This window comes from Bidens hawaiensis, unplaced genomic scaffold, assembly GCF_021521415.1.
Source record: "Bidens hawaiensis isolate Kalapana, Puna unplaced genomic scaffold, B.hawaiensis_p1.1 tig00002338_1, whole genome shotgun sequence".
NCBI lineage: Eukaryota > Viridiplantae > Streptophyta > Magnoliopsida > Asterales > Asteraceae > Bidens > Bidens hawaiensis.
In genome coordinates this window covers 1468187-1487149 of record NW_027491126.1, presented here as the reverse complement: position 1 = coordinate 1487149, position 18963 = coordinate 1468187, and the positions used below count along the sequence as shown (strand labels likewise).

Below are 18963 nucleotides of genomic sequence, written 5' to 3'. Positions count from 1 at the left end.
GTAATTGGGTATTTGGGTTGGGTGGGCTAGTGAAATTTTGGGTCAAAGTATTACAATTTACAGTAATCTGTTCAAAAGTAATAATCACATCGGTAAATAAACCTTTCAAGAAGTGAATACAGTTTGGATTTAGGAACTACACACTCCACCTGCAACTCAAACAAAGAACCCTAAAAACATCAATCAATCAATCAATAATAATAATAATGGCTTTCGCTATATCCAACGTCTTACACCTTCCAAACTCTCGTTTGTATGCCAGCAACAATCATCGCTTCAATTTTCACAGTCTTTCTCCGTCATTCGTTAGGTATTCAGAAACCCTTTAATGTTTATGTTTTTTTGTAACTCATAATTAAATTAATTATTCTCGAAATTGCAGGTTTTCAACAGCTCGATTGAATCAGAGGAGAACACTTTGTGCTGCTTCGTCGGCAGCTGGAAGCCCTAGCTCAGACAATGAGTTCAATCCGTACGAGGTTCTTGGTGTGAACCCAATTGAGGGGTTTGATATGGTGAAAGCTGCTTATACGAGAAAACGCAGGGATGCTGAGAGACGAGGCGATGAAGCCGCTGCTGCTCGAGTATGTAATCTAATATCTTTGTTACTTTTTGTTATTAAAGTTTGGGTTTTTATTAATTAATATGCATATTGGGTTAAACATGTTGTTGTCTGTAGTTGGAGAAGGCGTATGATAAACTCATGATGGCTCAGTTATCGAACCGGAAGAAGGGAGTCACATTCGGTTCGTTGCAGGTAAACATGTGATGATTAATAATTTATTAATTTACACTGTTTTATGATTATGGTAGTTTGAGTTTAGTTTACTAATTGTATTGTGATGACGATTGAAGGTTTCGAAGGATATTAAGTTTGCTGATAAGCAGCCGATTGTTCCTTGGGGCCCGAGGTATGTTCACAACTCTTATTATTATTATAATGTCAATTTTAGTTTCAGTTAAGCTCTTGCAACATCTGAACTAACTTTGATTCGCTAGTTATAAGATTAATATGCAGTATATTGTTAAAAGTAACCACGATATATCACGTTATCGTTTACAAACTGACGGTGGAGGATGTTTGTACTTTCTTAGGTTTACCAAGTCTGAGGTGAAGGACATTCGGATTAACCTGGCAATATCAGCGGCATTTGTATGTGTAGATATTGTTTAGTTATTATGTCTCACTTAACATGTGTTCTTTTTATACTGATGCTATACCGCATGCTCTTTGAGCTTTACAATTTCATTTTTTTTACTGCAGATTGCTTGGATATTTATCGCACGCAATGCTGAGTGGAAGCCTGTGCAGTTTTTATCCTTTGTATTCGTATACAGAATCTTTGAGAAGTTAAAAGCTTTTGAACCACCTGCAACATTTACAGTATGTCAAATTTCTTATCATTCGTTCTCTTATTATTGATGCAATGTTTTTGTTTACGGTTTAGGTGATTTTGAATGCAGGAAGAAGGTGAAGAAGGACGGATGATGCGAATGGGAAAACGGTTGCTTCGATCCCTTTCACTGGCTTTTGGATGCATAGCTTTTGCATCATTGGTATGTCATCCTTTGCATGTAAAATTGTTAGTATTTTTGTCATCGTATGGTAGTGTGACTGTTGATCATGTTTATCTTTTTTGTTACAGGCATATACAGGTGTGGTGAATTTGATTGAATATTTCATCGGTTATGTCCCTGTTGCCTTGTATAACAACCAGGTATGACCAATAATTCTTTCATACACAATATATCTGTGTCTGAAATACCCTAAGACAATGATAAATTATATGGTATGTGCAGGAAGTGATTGTGACTGCTGCGACTTCTATAAGTTTGTACTTCATGGCATCATATTACAGATGAGTAAATCAATCCATTAAGAATCTCAATGTATCTCAACACTAAATGCCCATCGGATTTTTGTAGTCTTAAATCGTATATGTATGATTTTAACTTATAAGAGCTGTAACTGGGTTGAAGCGAAATGAATACGATTTGATATGTAGAAAATGTCAATTTCAGCCTTTTGAAAACAGATGGTGATTGTATAACTTTGATTAAATACAACATGTTTACACTAAAGGTGGCAAAATCATGTTATGCCATCATATGCTTCAGCTGCTTTGAGGGTTTGGATCTAATCAAATTAAGGATCAGTCTCTGGTTGACCAGCTGACACTTAAAGTAAAATAGGTCACGTATTGGTTAACCTGGGTGTTTACACTTTACAGGCTGACTAGTTTAGCAAGTTCATTGTTTATGGTTTTAATTGGAAATGTGTTATATGCAACAAATTAACCTGGTTGGATATTTTATACAAATTTTTATGGATAAAAAGAAAGGAGCTTCAGGTTTTAATGTTTTAAGCATATTGATTTGTGCGTATTTGTTAAATTGGTTGTGTTCGTATCAACATGTGAATAACTGAATACACATGTTATGTTAAAGACTTGCACATTAATCTGGTCAACAGTCAACATGTTTACCGTGGCTTGCTTTGTTATTGCATCCTTTTAATCAAGAAAAGATTTTGGTTCTGATGCATCGTAAAGGTGATTCGGTTATGACTGCAACTTACAAGAAAGGTTATTTAAGTTTTATTTATAGACCATATTCTACACTATTTTAAATAAAGGAAAATGTTAAAGCTGGCTAAATAATTTCTCAGCTATATTAGCATCTTATAAACAGCATACCTGATATTTACTGATGTAGAAAATTTTGTGCCATTTAAAACATTATGAGAACATGTTTAATGTTCCTAATCATCCAAATGGTGTTTGAACTCGTGTTTGATATGAGAGAATGAATATGGAAAATTGGTTGTCGCAACTTGCAATTGTAGCTCTTCATGCGTAATTTGGGCTTGTTAGGCTAAGGGGTATTAGGTATACACCCCTAAACACCATTCCCCTCATTCGGAACGTCAACCTCCTTCCCATCATTCAACATCATCGTTCAACCAAGGAAATACACCATTCTTCCTCATTCTCCACCATTTCATTCTTTAATAATAAAAAAAGAATTGAAAACAAAATGAAAAAAAAATTGATTGGGAGACCCCTCGCGTGACGATAATGACGATGCTCATTATGCTCGTGTCATGCATGGCAAAAGAGGTTGGGGGGGGGTTTCCAGACTTCTTGGGAGACCCCTCGCGTGAGGGGAGACACCTAAGCAGCCACGTCGGACCAGTGGGCTTCCCTATTAAACCACACCGGTTAGCCTTGTGGACACAAAACCCAAATTCTGGTTAAGAAATCAAGGCCACCCAATTTTAGTTAAGAATTAGATTATCATTAATCTGCTTTTGAGTATATTTCAGGTTCGTTTATAATTGGTTAAATCTATAAAGTGTAAACCGCATGACTTTTGGGCCTTTTGCTTCGGCACATTATATTCACGAATTTGGCCCAGTAGTTCGGTGTTGGATTTGAAGTTTTGAACTATTGGTCTAAAATTCAAAAAGTGTAAAAATACACTTTTTTTTAGCATAGATTAAGATCAATATTAAGTTGAGGATCGCAAAAAACAATAACAATGTAACATCTCGAAATTTTGATTTAAATTTGACAACTTAGTAAAGTTGAAGGATCAAATTATTCTCTAAAATAGGTAATGAGAAAATTTAAATAAAGAAAATATAAACATTCTATAAGGAAATAAAATATTCCATAAATAAAGTCATCTCATGTTAAAAATATGGAATAAGAAAATTTCATCCCACATTGAAAGATGTAACAAAAGTGGAAGCATTTCACATATGTATAAATAAGGAAATTTAAAACTCATCCCATATGGAAAGTGGTAAAAAAATGGAAGCTCTTTAGGAAGAGATTTTCCATAATAATATTCTTATATGCCTAGCATGCACCCAATGGTCCTAGCAGAGGGTGCGAAACAACCGACGCGTACGCGCACGGGCTCGGGCGAAGGGCGTTGGGCGCAATGGGGCGCTTTGATGGCGCACTTTGCACAACGAGAGTTAGGCCCATATGTGACAAGCTATCAAAGACAAGGGACCAAAACTGAAAAATAATATCCACGGACCCATCGCGATACGCAATGATTCCAAGAACACGACCATCGCGTATCGCGATGGTCCGCTATGACTCAGGGACACGTTCACACTCAGGTGACACGTGGCAGCAGGGCAGGCCACGTGGCAGACATGTCAGGCCACATAGCGACATGTGGCGTAATCTCATGAAAGGGGGCGTCGCGATACGCGACGCAGGTAAAGAAAGAACCCATCGCGTATCGCGATGGGATCCAAAATCAGCTATAAAATGAGGGGTTCACGACTCATTCATTCTCACACCAAACTTGCTCTCTCTAGATTCTCTCTCTAAGAAACACTCTCTCACCTCGGTTTTCGTGCCGACCCGACAATCGTCACCTCGTAATCCGTGCCACATACCGACATTCTATCTCGAAGTACGTGCACAACATGACGACCACCGTATGTCGCCTCGTTTTGCGTGCCAAGCATCGTAGTGCGTGCCAAGCTCTAAGGCTCCGACGGTTTAAGCTTTAGTACGCGTTAGAAAGTAGAAGTGCTGCTCAATCAATCTTAGTAATTAAACTCTGAATACACATGTAAGGTAGGGTTTTGCCTAAGTCATTATTTTATTATTATATTATATGGCTTAGACCATAGTTAGGGATATAGCCCAAACCTTGATCATAAATATGTTTACATAAGCTTTAAACATACAAAGGATTATAGTAATGTTTCTTTACAATTAAGAAATACATAATTTTTCATTCATAAGAATCTAGTTTCTTCACGATTAAGAAACGTAACATTTCATACGCAAGGAATATAGTAAAAACATTGTTTCTTTATAATTAAGAAACATAAGATTTTACATTCAATACTAGCAGTCAGTGAATGTTTCTTCTTCAAGAAGAAACAGATTATAGATGTTTCTTCATGAAGAAGAAACTCAGCATATGATTTGGTAAATAAATAAAAAGACTATATGTTTCAATATTTTATTCCAACAAATGATCAATCAAGGTTTAAAGCTATTTAAACCAGATTAAAGGTCTATTGCCGGATCAAGAGACGATCCAGATATCTATATACCTATTTTATTATAGGTCAATCAATCAATCAATCAGTCAGTCAGTCAATCATTCACAGTCAAGGTTTCAAACGAGATCACCATATCACTCAGAACAGACAATCACAGGTGAATACGTTCAAACCTTTTATAACGTGAGTACGTTAACCTTTTCAATCAGTCAAAACATATTTATACTCGATAAGAAAAACGGGTGTTTGTCTTAACGAGTCAGACAATGTTTACATGAGATTATGTGATCTCTAAAACGTTATAATACAATATAGAAAATAAAAACAACTCAGACTGAGTACACATGTGTCTGGATCAAAACATAACTGTTCATCCTATCAGTCAATGGCCAGGTGGCCGCGGGCTAACGATCATAACTAGTTCTCCTTATAGGGGCTATATGCATATAGCTCGGGGGAACAACTGTGTGTGTAGGGGAGTGGTACAAAGCCCAGATGTGGACGTGCATCTGCTGAGTGTATAGAAAACTATAATTGTATTGTAATGTCATTCAAATGTTTTATAGAGTCATACGTGTTAACCAGCATATAGCTAACGTATTTTTCCCCACATTTCAGGAAAACAGATTAGTACAGGTAGCAAGGCATTATAGTCATTCATGGAGTTAGACGCTCGCAAAGGTAAAGATGGCTCAGTTTTAAATTATTAAAATATCATAACAAGATTTAAACATGATTAATAAATCAAACACTTTGATATTTATTATCCGAGGAGTTTTTATATAAATTAATATTTTATTCAACCAAAGTCTTCCGCTAAAATAAACCGCAACTCTGATGTATTTACAAAACAGGTACCAACTATTGGTCATACGTCTAAGCCCTAAGCCGGGGTGTGACAAATATAGTCACTTATATAGTTACTAACTAGCTTTTTTCGTCGTTGCATGTTTTATCATCCATTCACTATATATAAGTGCTTATGTGTTCATCGGCACTTCCATCGTTTTACATATTGGATCGGTTTTAAAGTTAATTGTGTTCGAACATTTTAACATTTGGCCAATATATTAAATGTCAAACCATCTCATTTTGTAACGATTCCGATTTGTCGAACTAGGTTACGGTTCAGTTTTTCAGATTTTAAACTCACCTCTAGACTTCGGTATTATAATATCCAAATTAAAGCGAAACATTCTATGTGTCTCGCCTACAAGCGACAAATAGTCATAAACACATTCCTATCCTGATGTTGATGGATGTTATGTGCAACCAAATGTTATCTAAAAGTACTTAATCATGCACATAAAAGATTGGCATGACATTTATCCAACTTCGATAATCCTTGACGATTGATTTTACGTCGCCAAGTGTCTTAACAACAACCGTTCTAATTAGCCATCGATTGCTTGAACCGTAAACTTGGTGTTAAAATCATACACGTCTATGGTCAAAATAAACAGGAACATGAAACGAGCCCAGATGTGTGCTTGCAAACATTTTGAACCCCACCATGGTTCCAAAATGTTACCCAAGTGAGGTCATGTCATTTGGTGTTATATATCTTGCCCTTTAACTTACATGATTTTAGTTTGAAAAGATGTGTTTTTGTTATCCAATAAATGTAGCTTCACTTTAACAATTATAATTGTTATTAATTTCAAAACATAATGACCGCTAATCAAGTTGGCCACTATGGTGATTTTAATCATTAGGGATGATGTTGTATTTAACCACAAGCATAACACTCTCTTCATATACAATTGTTAGTTACAGTTTCATGATGTAAAAGTTTGAAAAGATTAGATAAAAGACTAACGGAGATATATTAAAGTGCTTAACTTTTAATTTAGTTAAACCCTTGGTTTAGGGGTTGTTTGGTTTGGTAGTCTCTTAATGATTCAAGTAAGAGACTACATCTCGGTCAAAGGTAAAGGTTCATTGAAAAACATTCTTAACGGTCAAAGGTAAAGGTTCATTGAAAAACATTCTTAACGGTTCATGAAGCCTCTTAATGGTAATGTTTCAGAGGCATGTTGAATAATTCAGATGTTACATTTTAATGAGTCATGACTCCTAAGGATTCAGAACGATATTGCCAAAAATCCCCTATTTATGTTGTGTTGCTGAGCATTAGGTTTAATGATCATAAAGTTATTTAGAAATGAAAACGATGCTAATGATATGTTTAGGCTATGTGTTGTGGTTGAAGTCATCACCAAGATTTATCGTATCATATTGCGTCGCGTGGCAGTGAATTGAACTAACTCTTCACCCTTGCCCATCGCACTACAGTTCACTTGAGCCTGTTGTGGTCCGATAGCCATTCGCATCCCTATCCTTTCACTTAACTGCCTTTTGCGGCCGGTAGCCGGCTCACGCTTGCCCATTGCGTCATTGTTCGCTTGACACTTGTTGCGGTGTTCGCGAGTGACGTGGCTTAATTTATTTGTTCATGCTACTGTTCGCTGGAACACAACGGACAGTCTTATACGTATAAAATGAGATGGTATGTATGATGACATGCCAATTAAGTCATTTCATTGGTATCTAATATATATACGTACAAAATAAGATGATATGTGTCACATGCCAATTAAATCATTGCAGTGGTTTGAGTGGTCCTTCAATTCGGTCATAAACATATATTCCAGTTTAGGTGGATCATCTTAATTGCACGTGGCCCACTAAAATAAAGTGACAAATTAAAGCAAGAATCGTGTCAAAAGTTTTCATCTAGCTGTTACTACGACAAATGATACTCAAATACGTCTCTTAAAGTTAAACGTACATCATCTACTTAACTTTACACAAATGATACCCAAGGTTTTGTTAGAATTTGTTTCCTTTACGTAATATTGTTTAACTTACTATTTTATCAAGTTTGTCCAAATATTAATCAGTTAGATTTAATTATATCAACTTCTAGTTTATTAAGTATGATTTAAAGTGCATGTTGCTATATAATTATCAACTGGTCCTTAGATGTGCAATTGTGGTCATGGACTTTCGACATGTCATGTACGGGAGGCCGAAGGTGCCCGTTGTTTTGGATTTGGTTTGTAGTCTTTTGTCATGAACTTCTGACTTCTGAGCGAGGTGATTGAGTGTTTATGTTTTTTTCTCCTTAATCCAATTATAATTAGTCACTTCTATGAACAAGTTAATTTTGTGGATATACAAGGCTATTAATTTTATATAGAAATATCAAAGAGAATATATAAAAAAACTTCATCAAAGTTTTATCTAAAAAAATATGTTTATTAATATTTGTAAATATTTTATATATTTTATAAACTTACTAGAGTTTTAAAATAAACTTATTAAAATTTTATAAAATAAGTGACCACCTCACTCATACCATTTATTTATATTTTAAACTTGTACCCTATTTTGTCATGATTATATAATTCATAATATATTAATAATACAATTTAGTCATACAATATCAAACCTAAATTAGTTATTAAATAAATAAAATGGTTTATGATAGGGAAATTTTGATTTTTGATGTTGGTTTGTTGTTTTGGCATCTGCCATCTTGCTGGTTTGTGCTGTTTTAATGAAAGTTGTTTAGCAAAAAAGTAAACAAATTATATTTTTTTAGAGTGTGTTGAGTTTTTGAACTTGTGGATGGATCTAATACACAAAGTTTTCTTCCTGCCGTTGATTAACCAGCCAGCTAAGTCTTATACTACAGGCTCAAGTCACTCAACAAGTGAAAATGCATATTAGTTAAAAAAATTATTTACTATGTAGCTAGATACCAAGTTGGCTACTTAACTGTTAAAAATCAGGTCCGATACTGATCAAACACGAAAACACATAATATTATTTAGAAACAAAAATACACCATATACAATGACCTTACACCTTTATTTATACTAAGCTTAACTCGTTTCCTATTCATACTCTGATTCCTAATAAATAACTCTAATAGTTATCTTCTAACAATAAATTAACTTTTTTTATTAAAAGACAATAAATTAACTATATTAATTTATTCTCTATTGTTTTTGTTCTTTTATTTATAAACTCTTTATTCAATTCATCCACTATATTTCTTGATTTTTCATATTAACCTTGTGTGAAATCAAGATTATGCCATTCGTTAACCGTTTATCGTTTAAGTACAAAGTCTTTGTCATCTTTCGGTTTAGGTTCAAAAGTCTTGACACTAGCATGTTCTAGTCTTTGGCTTGTGAGTGAGTATTGGATTAGGACTTTGTGGAAAAGAATACATCTCTGGCATTCATAAACTAAAGCCTCGTATTTGTCTTTTGTTTGGGAATAATTTAACTATATAAATGGCAATTATTGGGCTATATTTTATTTTGAATATATTAAAATATTAATGATTATAAAATTTATTTTTTAGAGTTAAGCGGCCTGATTTTTTCAGTCACAAACCTGAGACACGTTGATGGTGCCGAGAGGTTCAACTTGCATTCATTCATATAAAAACTACATTAATCTTTTGAAAAGAATATTTCTAACGGTAATTCAAGGGTGGGCCACTTATATCATTCACAATATTTTAAGGTTTACTTTGTTAGATTCGGATTAAATGAAGAACGAAAGCTAAATATTCTCATAAAACTTGTAATCATTATGTTTGGTTCTTTTACAAAACCAAAATGTCCATATATATTTAAATACTTATAAGATTGAGATACTATATATAATTTTATAAAAACTAGTTAATCTTATTTTGATAGGATGCAAATATGCAATATGGTTAAAGTGTAAAATACTAGGTTACGGATTCAATACCCGTATAGTTTAACACTTGGTTGTTTAAAAAAGTTTACTTTTTTTTCCAGATGGGCATTTAATGAGTAAAACGTTTAAATATGACGGTATGGATTGCTGAAAAGATAAACATTGATGCAATCATTTTAAAACGACTAGGGCGATTATGATACAAGGGTGGTTATGTAGAATACAAGATCAAATGCCTTTTTTTATTTTTTAATTTACTTAGTGATTCTAACTTAAACTATAATATGGATACATAAGAAGTTCAAAACTAATAAGGTGTTGGGAACTAGGAACATATATAGTGTGTATAAAGAATAGTCAAAAGTTGTGAAAATAATATAGTGGTTTTTTTTAGTTCATCTGGTGTGGTTCTAACTTTAAAGTGGTGGGAGAGTAAAATTGAGACGGCTACCTAAGCATACTGTCTGTTATATCGACAATAACTAGTAAAAATGCATTATAGGATTTTCACAATTCTTAACATATTATCGATTATATAAGACATGTCCTTCTCTATTGTTTATGATCCGTACACTCCTTTATTTTCCTTTTTCGCTTCTTACGATTCTCAATATATAATTGATTCTAAACATATACGTGTGTGTGTATTATCCAAAGAACATATTGTTAAACGATTCGTACGCTTTCTTTTATCCTCCTGCCTTAATTATTATTTGTTATTAGGCTGAGGGGTGTGGAGCGCGAGAGGGGGCGCGTGAGCCCATCCGCTCGCGCCCCGGCTAGTAAAAATGCATTATAGGATTTTCACAATTCTTAACATATTATCGATTATATAAGACATGTCCTTCTCTATTGTTTATGATCCGTACACTCCTTTATTTTCCTTTTTCGCTTCTTACGATTCTCAATATATAATTGATTCTAAACATATACGTGTGTGTGTATTATCCAAAGAACATATTGTTAAACGATTCGTACGCTTTCTTTTATCCTCCTGCCTTAATTATTATTTGTTATTAGGCTGAGGGGTGTGGAGCGCGAGAGGGGGCGCGTGAGCCCATCCGCTCGCGCCCCGGGGCGCGAGCACCACACCACCGAGGCGCGAGAGGGGCGCGAGCACGCAGACCAAGGCAGGCGCAAGAGGGCTAGCGGGTGAAAATGGGCGTAAAGTTGGCCTGGGAATGCGTGAAGAGCCGTTGGGGCTAGAAATAGAGCCGTTGGCTCTTTATTTTTATTAAAAAAAAAAAATTTTTTTCTCTATAAAACCAATATCACATACCAATATCACATACCAATATCACATACCACACCCAAAACCCAAAATCACCCAATCTTCCAAACCTTTTTTTAAAAACATGGCTGGAAATTGGTACCCAAACCTAGATTCAGATTACAGTTACGACGATTTATGGTCGGCACCGGACCAACCGATGTTTTATTCGGGGTCGCAACAATCATCCGGCTTTCAACCATCCAACATACAACCGTCTCCTAACTTTGTTGTTCCGGAGACACAAGAACCAGAAGGTGAAGCTGCGGGACAAAGAAGACGCGTCCACCGGAAAAAACAAGTTGCAACGGACGGGTCGGGTTCGGCTTCGACTGGAAGGACGAAACGGAAAACCACTCCGTGGTCATCGGATGAGAAGGAAGCCCTGTGTCGGGCTTGGATAGTCATTTCTGAGGATCGGCGTTGCGGTAATTGTTTTAACGTTTTTAAAAATGATTTTTAATAAAAAAGTTAAATAAAAAAGTTAAATGACTTACAAATTTATTTATGCATTTTGCAGCGGACTACCAAAAGAGCAAGGTCTTTTGGACAAAGGTTAGGGAGACGTTCTATTCGCTCGTTGGGAGTACAGAGCGGAACGCCGATATGATTTCGGGTCGGTGGACCGAAATCAGAAAATTTGTCGGCTTGTTTACTAATCTGTTCAACAGGAACGCCGGTCGTATGAGACCAAGTGGCAGTGACGATTTGGCGGTTTATAATTTCACTGTCGAAGAGTGGAAGCAGGAGTGCCTGCGGAGGTATGGGACGGTGAAGACGTGGGACGATGTAAAGGTGTGGGAGAGGTTGAGAAGGTGTTCTAAGTGGGTTGAGCTGGTGGCGCCGGACCTTGATGCGGAAGTAGGGCCGAAACGGACTAAAACTAGTTCGTCTGGAGCGTATAGCACTTCCGCCGGGTCGGATTGCCGGGTTGGATTCGACCTAAACGTTGCGGGGGAGGAAACGTCTTCACCGCCGAGGAGGCGGCCATTGGGAAGGGACGCCAGGGGGAAAAAACTGGCTGAGGGGGAAGCCGTAAACATCACCGATCTTGTTGAATCCCTCAATAAATTCAACAAAACCATGGAGGTGGTCTCTAATGACAAAAAGGGAAAAAAAAAGAATGAGAGATTTGGACTTCCTTACAAGAGACTTCAGTAACCTAAATCCGGTCGACCAAATGCTGATGGAAAAACAAAAGGAACGTATCCGGAAGAGGTTGATCGAAGAAGACCAAGCCGAAGAATAAGAATAATGTTTTTTTTAGTACTTTAATTTTTTTTTTAGATATTAATGTGTTTTTTTAATTAATGTTTGTTTTTTTAAATAATTTATGAGTTTTTTTAATAATACGTTTTTTTAATACATTTATAAAAAAATAAAAAAAAAACCGCTCGCGCCCCCTCTCGCGCCCCTCCACACCAGGGCCCGGGGCGTGAGCACCACAACCAACACCCATCTTATCAAGTTTCTCTCTCTGCCACACGTCACAATATTATTGGCTGGAGCCCCCACTCGCGCCCCCTCTCGCGCCCCCCACACCCCTCAGCCTTAAAAAGAATGGATCATGTTAAATATTGTGTGGATGGTATAGACCCAAGTATACGGGAACAAGAAGACAAATTTGTAAGCACACATGAAGACTGAAGAGTGAAGTGGGGTCAGTGAGCTTTGTTTATGGACAATTGTCCATCATTGTACTCCATTATTTATGACCTTACATTTATTTAAACTTTTTTAAAATAAAAAAAATTGCCATTGATTGTGGTTTTTGAAATATATTAACACTTTACAAAAGTAAGGATACTCCATGTTTACTTAAAATAATATTAAAACATCGCTTGTTATCAGTAAACAAAATTAAATAAAGTAGATAACGATGATTTGGCATATAAAATATTCAAAATATGGTGCCTATCACATCATCCTTTTATTGATTTTAATATCCAACACCACTTATATACTCCATTACTCCTGGAATCTATTGATTGCTTATATACTTCCTTTCACTTATTAGATTTTCATTTTTACCCTCTAAAATTACTGTATATAATCATTTCGTTTCATTTTATTCGTGAAAAGATTAATGTTACCTATATAAGCTAGATACTTCTTTGTAATTTCATGTAATAGTTTAAATTAAATAAAAGTACTAGATGTATGTTTATGGGTTTAACACTTCTAATAGTCCTTAAAACAATTTTATTTAATAAATCTACATACTTGAATATCCGCTAAACAGAAACACTTTAGATACAAAATGAAGTTTATGTAAGAAACTACAAGAAATATATAAAATAAGTATTTCTTAATTTATATATGATGCAAAAGTTGGTTATATAACCGTCTACCCCGCTTTTTCTCAAACTCATGTTGTATATGTTAAGACCATTTGTATTGTAGGGACCTATAACTAACAAAAGTATTATCAAGTCACTATCACGTATGAGGAACATTCACTAACTAATTATTCAATTTGATGTAATGTTTTAGAAACATAAATTATATTTTATAACTTTTTTGTAAAGGCTGTGAATGAATTGTTTGATTGGTTAGAAATAAACCTGAACCCATACTCGGACCTTAACGGCCGCAATGCATTTGCGTTGCCCCATTGGCGGCTAGACGCCCCTCTTCTTTGGATGTAATGGTGTGTGACATCCCGATATATCCTATAGGTGATGTAATGGCGTTGCCCCATTGGCGGCTAGACGCCACTACGCTTAGTTTAAACACTGTATAGGCAAATAATATGGGTATCATGATTCTCTATTTAAACTATATCATATAATAAACAATGTAGCTAGCCAAATACTTTTATTTAGAGCTAAAAGTGGCTCATATAATTGAATTGAGTGGTGGGACTTGTAGTTGCATTATATGTGACCAAGTGTTGTGTGGTGTTTGTGGTGCTTTCAGAAACCAACTGGTCTGACTGCATAACTACACCTCGTCACGATGCAGAATAGGCCCCTCAGACTAGCCAACGAACACACCAACAGAACACCTACCCTACTTCACCAGGAATCATGAGGTTGAAACTGTTATTCACACAGCAACACATGGTCCTACTACAACACTTGCATTGGCCACCACGTGGCACCTCACGATTATTTCTACAAAGTTACCATATATTAGATCATGGTCCTTAATTTCACGTGGCAAACATTCACTTAGACTCCATATCTTCAATGCAAGTAAACAAATATACATACGAAGATGCTTAATTAGTAGTACCATACTCAACAATAATGAAATGATAAAATAACTAACTAAATTTGAAAATGATTGGTTTTATTTTTTATAGTTTCCTTAGAGAGAAAATATGATTTAAAATGTGAATTATAATACTTGACGACCCGTTTAAATATATTGAGCTTCAATGAGTATGTTACAAATTCTTAACATATGAAGATAAAATCATTCATAGTATATAGTCAAAAAGACATTTCATTCATCTACTTCAAAACCACTCTAGCCCAAAAATTAAAAGAAAAATGTTTCTGAGTAATAAATTTGAACTCTCGTTATTCTCTTAGTATATATAGTCAAAAAGACATTTCATTAAACTTTTTTCCAACTTAAGTAATTAGACTCACAAGTCACAAGTAAATCAAGCCATTAACCATTTTCTGTAGAACGTGTAAAGTTACTTACTAATGTTTTTATATGTGTACGACGTTGAATTTAGATGTATAGCTAAAACACAGACTAATTCAGACATTAACTAAAATCTGAATATCATATACTTGAACAAAAAGTGTAGGATTATTGGAGACCAATAAATGTTTTTATACCTTTGTTATGGTTATAGGGTGGAAGATTTAAAAAATTAACGAACACTTACTATAAAAAGGCAAACCAAAAGGGGTAAAAATGGAATTAAAGCAAAGTAGAAGGGGCAGATGACGTAAGTGGTTACGATGTGCAGCTAGATTGATCTGGCCCACCATGTGTTGGTTGTGGAAAATGTGGATCCTACAACTGAACCGAAAAAACCACCCGTTACTTCATTTCTATCAACATACGGTTTCGTACACTCTCCTTTCTGTCACCCAACATGTTCCTCCTTTCCACGTCAACCATTTTCAGATTTACACTATTATACGATGCCTATGTTTACCATATATACCTCCGTACCCTCCTAAACACAAAATGAAATACAAACAAGAGATGTTAAATTTTGCAAATGTAACATCAGGGCCGACTCAACGTCTTCGGATGCCCAAAACTAACAAAAATGTTTAGGCTTTTTTATTTTCTTTTTTTTATGCGTATAGCGCTAGAGAGTATACAAAAATTATAGAATATGGATGATATGCCGTGATAATGGATATGAAGCAATCATCCTTAGCTTGTGACTCATCATTGAGTTACTAATTCTAAAAAACTCTACTTTCAAAATCTCATAATACATATTTCATTTAAGATGGAGGCCCTATAAATCTGGAGGCTTAAAGCCGTTGCCTCATTTAGCTTACCCACGAGACGGCCCTGTGTAACATTGATTTAAGTATTAAGGTCTTTTTATTTAGGTAAGTAACAAGATTCGTGCGTATTCAATTTTGCAATATGTTATTATGATTCCTTTTTCTTAAACGGTGTTATTATAATTCCTAGTAGCAATAAAATATAAAAACTTACATAAAATAATGATATATTAATATGGAGTCCTGAGGAATAAAATGAGATTTTGAATGAAAAGAATAACAAGTGAAAATTCAATTAAATTCTTCAAGCAGGGCTTTCTTGAAGAATTTATATACATCGGCAAGTCGGCCCTCATCGTGAAAACATTGCTATGATTCCAAGCTAGCTCTCTCTCTCTCTCAAATTATAATATCAATATTTTTCGTTTCTTTTCTTTCCATTTCACCCCGTAACCATTCTTGTATTTGGAAATTAAACTTACTTATTCCTAGCATGTTTAACCTATTTTTCAAATTTGGGGGTATGTGGGATTACTTATTTTATTTACTTATGAGTTATGACTTATAATTATTAAAAAAAAAAAGGATATTTGGGATTACGTATAATGTTGGAGGTAAAATAAAGAATCCCAAACACTCCCCAATGTACTATAATAATTGCAAATGTACATGTCAAAAGAACACATGCAATGGGACTGGTGTCAGGGTCCAGTTTTCGAAGCCACTATAGGAGGGCGGGCGGTTTCCCATCGGTCCCGCTCCTTGCCACTTCCTGCTCGTGGCTAGCGAAGCTCACTCTTTCCAAGTTAGTATTGCACATAGTTTAAATGTTTTGAACATTTATATTGTCTAATTTTTCAAGAAAACAACTATTAGCTTATCTCGCTATTTTTTAAACTCTTACTATATCATCCAAAACATTTATATTGTCTAATTTTTCAAGAAAACAACTATTAGCTTATCTCGCTATTTTTTAAACTCTTACTATATCATCGATCAATTTATACTAATAGTTATCAGCCATTAGTCACACTTAAAACAAAAAACAAACCATGTATTTTAATTACAGTTTTTGACTTAACTATGACTCACAATATACTAAGACCATGTGTAGTCGTAAAGCTCCACATCCAGGGGTTATGCGTCAAGTGGCACCCAGTCAGAGTTATGGTTTTGTACAAAAACAGGCTGTAGTCATAACTCTCCACCTCCAGGGGTTATGCGCCACGTGGCGCCCAGTCACGTTTACACTTCTTTGCACCCACCACCGGATCCAATTATTCCGACCATCACGAAACCCACCGGATCCAACTATTCCGGCCACCGGATCCAATCACGAACAGTTTACTAAACACTTAACCTCACAAATATTTAAATAATAAATAAATAATAATAAAAAAGCACAAATATTTAACCTCACCGGATCCGTAGGAGTTCCGGCCACCATGAAACCCACCACCACCATTTTTCCGGCGATCCCGTTACCACCCACCACCACCACCATTTTTCTCCTTCTCTGATCTGTAACTCACCCACCACCACCATTTTTTCTCCTTCTTCTCCGATCTGTAACTCACCCACCATTTTTTCCGGCGATCCCGTTACCACCCACCACCACCACCATTTTTTCCGGCGATCCCGTTAACAACAAGACCCACCCACCCAACGGCTATTTTTTTTGATTTGTGTGCCAACCCCGCGTTTTGTATACAACGCAGCCAAAAATCAATTTCATATAACGCAGGGGGGCGGTGTACCCCCGCGTTTTCATCCTCAACGTTGATGGCAACTTTGCCACTACGGGTGGTCTAACAATAATTTATCCCCAAAACAAAAAATATTCCACCAAAATATATCACATGGAAAAAGCAAAATCCAAAAATCACGAGCAACGTACAACACCCAATGCAAGAAGTACACACAATAACACTTTCACCTTCTCGAATACGGATATTCGAATCTAATAAACCCAATCCGGGCCCATATTTTCATTATAAAACCCACCTGTGCACCTTCATCTCTCCGTAACAACCACCCAACTAACAAACTAACAAACAACATGAAGGAAGTTATAACCAACGACTACCAACTCACCGACGAGATCGGCCGCGGCCAGTTCGGCACCGTCTACCGCTGCTACTCCACCGTCTCCGGCGACTCCTTCGCCTGCAAATCCATCGACAAACGCCTCCTCTCCGATTCTACTGACCGCGAATGCCTCCAAAAGGAGCCTAAAATCCTCCACATCCTCGGTGGAAACCCTAACATCGTCCAGATCTACCGTCTATACGAAGACGAACACTACGTTCACATGGTTATCGACCTCTGCGACTCACCGGACCTGTTCGACCGCATCTCCTCACGCGCCGGAGTGTTTTCCGAACCGGAATCGGCTTCGGTATTCTCGCCGTTAATTTCGGCGATTAGTTATTGCCATCAGTTAGGTATAGCGCACCGTGATATTAAGCCGGATAACATATTATTCGACTCGAGGAATAATTTGAAGCTGGCGGATTTTGGATCGGCGGAGTGGTTTGGGATGAATGAGAACGGGATGATGAGTGGGATTGTAGGCACGCCGTATTACGTGGCGCCGGAGGTTTTGGCTGGGAGAGAGTATAATGAGAAGGTGGATGTGTGGAGTGCGGGTGTGATTTTGTATATAATGTTGGCAGGTGTTCCGCCTTTTTACGGCGAAACACCTGCTGATACTTTTGACGCGGTTTTGAGAGGGAATTTGCGGTTTCCGCCCAAGATTTTTCGGAATGTTTCGCAAGAAGCGAAGGATTTGTTGAGGAAGATGTTGTGTAAAGACGTGTCTAGACGATTATCTGCGGAACAAGTACAGAGTAAGTTGAAGTTGTTATTACTTTGTGTATAATTATAAATAACTAGAGTAATTATTATTATATAATTATTTTTTTTGGTACTATGGTAATTAGTGTGTAACGTAATTATTGTAGTTCGAAAATGTAAATTATTAATTATTTGTATGTTTAGTAGATTAATTAAAGTGTGAATTTATGTTAACAGGGCATCCGTGGGTTGTAAGTGGAGGGGAGACTCGAGCGATGGCGGATTTAACCTAGACGAAAGGCGATTTCGACTGCTGGATGTGAAATCAACACTGGTTTTTCTTCTGTTGATTTGAATCCTAAATGAATCAACAGGAAGAAAGAGAGAGAGAGCGGAAGTTCAATGAATCTTTTCAAATTAAGGATATTTTTTTATTTTTTTTGAAGTCATGATGATGGTGGTTATGTTTCTTTTTTCTTCCACTAGTATTATAATATGGAGAACGAATGTATGAATTAATCATCATCCTAGTAGATGTTTTTGTAAATACAGTGAAGAGATGGTATAATGAGTAAAGTGTTGGCTGTAAATATTCTATGGCATTATCCTCTGTTTTCATCTCTTATGATATTGTTGTGAAATTATATCTTAGTATAAGAAATAATTAGGATAAAATGTTGATCATTAGTTGGGGAGGTTTTTTT

At 36.0% G+C, this 18963-nt stretch overlaps 2 protein-coding genes across 2 annotated transcripts; both read left to right on the top strand.

Annotated features, from left to right (window-relative positions):
* Nucleotides 1–136: 136 nt before the first annotated feature.
* On the top strand, nt 137–2003 carry LOC143618285 (protein CHLOROPLAST J-LIKE DOMAIN 1, chloroplastic-like). Its single transcript, XM_077090558.1, has 9 exons — nt 137–310; nt 383–584; nt 680–757; nt 856–911; nt 1096–1153; nt 1265–1384; nt 1465–1557; nt 1647–1718; nt 1801–2003. The coding sequence occupies exons 1-9, from the start codon at nt 207–209 to the stop codon at nt 1861–1863; spliced, it is 846 nt and encodes a 281-aa protein (XP_076946673.1). The 5' UTR covers nt 137–206; the 3' UTR covers nt 1864–2003.
* A 15498-nt stretch (nt 2004–17501) lies between these two features.
* LOC143618275 (phosphoenolpyruvate carboxylase kinase 2-like) lies at nt 17502–18741 on the top strand. Its single transcript, XM_077090553.1, has 2 exons — nt 17502–18312; nt 18497–18741. Exons 1-2 carry the CDS (start codon nt 17523–17525, stop codon nt 18550–18552), a joined length of 846 nt encoding a protein of 281 aa, XP_076946668.1. The 5' UTR covers nt 17502–17522; the 3' UTR covers nt 18553–18741.
* The last annotated feature ends 222 nt before the right edge of the window (nt 18742–18963 follow it).

Excerpts from the sequence above, each read along its gene's own strand:
- LOC143618275 (XM_077090553.1), top strand. The coding sequence starts at position 17,523 with ATGAAGGAAGTTATAACCAACGACTACCAACTCACCGACGAGATCGGC. Across the intron at positions 18,313-18,496 it reads ATCTGCGGAACAAGTACAGA|GGCATCCGTGGGTTGTAAGT; the intron begins GTAAGTTGAAGT and ends TTATGTTAACAG.
- LOC143618285 (XM_077090558.1), top strand. The coding sequence starts at position 207 with ATGGCTTTCGCTATATCCAACGTCTTACACCTTCCAAACTCTCGTTTG. Across the intron at positions 311-382 it reads CTTTCTCCGTCATTCGTTAG|GTTTTCAACAGCTCGATTGA; the intron begins GTATTCAGAAAC and ends TCGAAATTGCAG. Across the intron at positions 1,385-1,464 it reads AACCACCTGCAACATTTACA|GAAGAAGGTGAAGAAGGACG; the intron begins GTATGTCAAATT and ends TTTTGAATGCAG.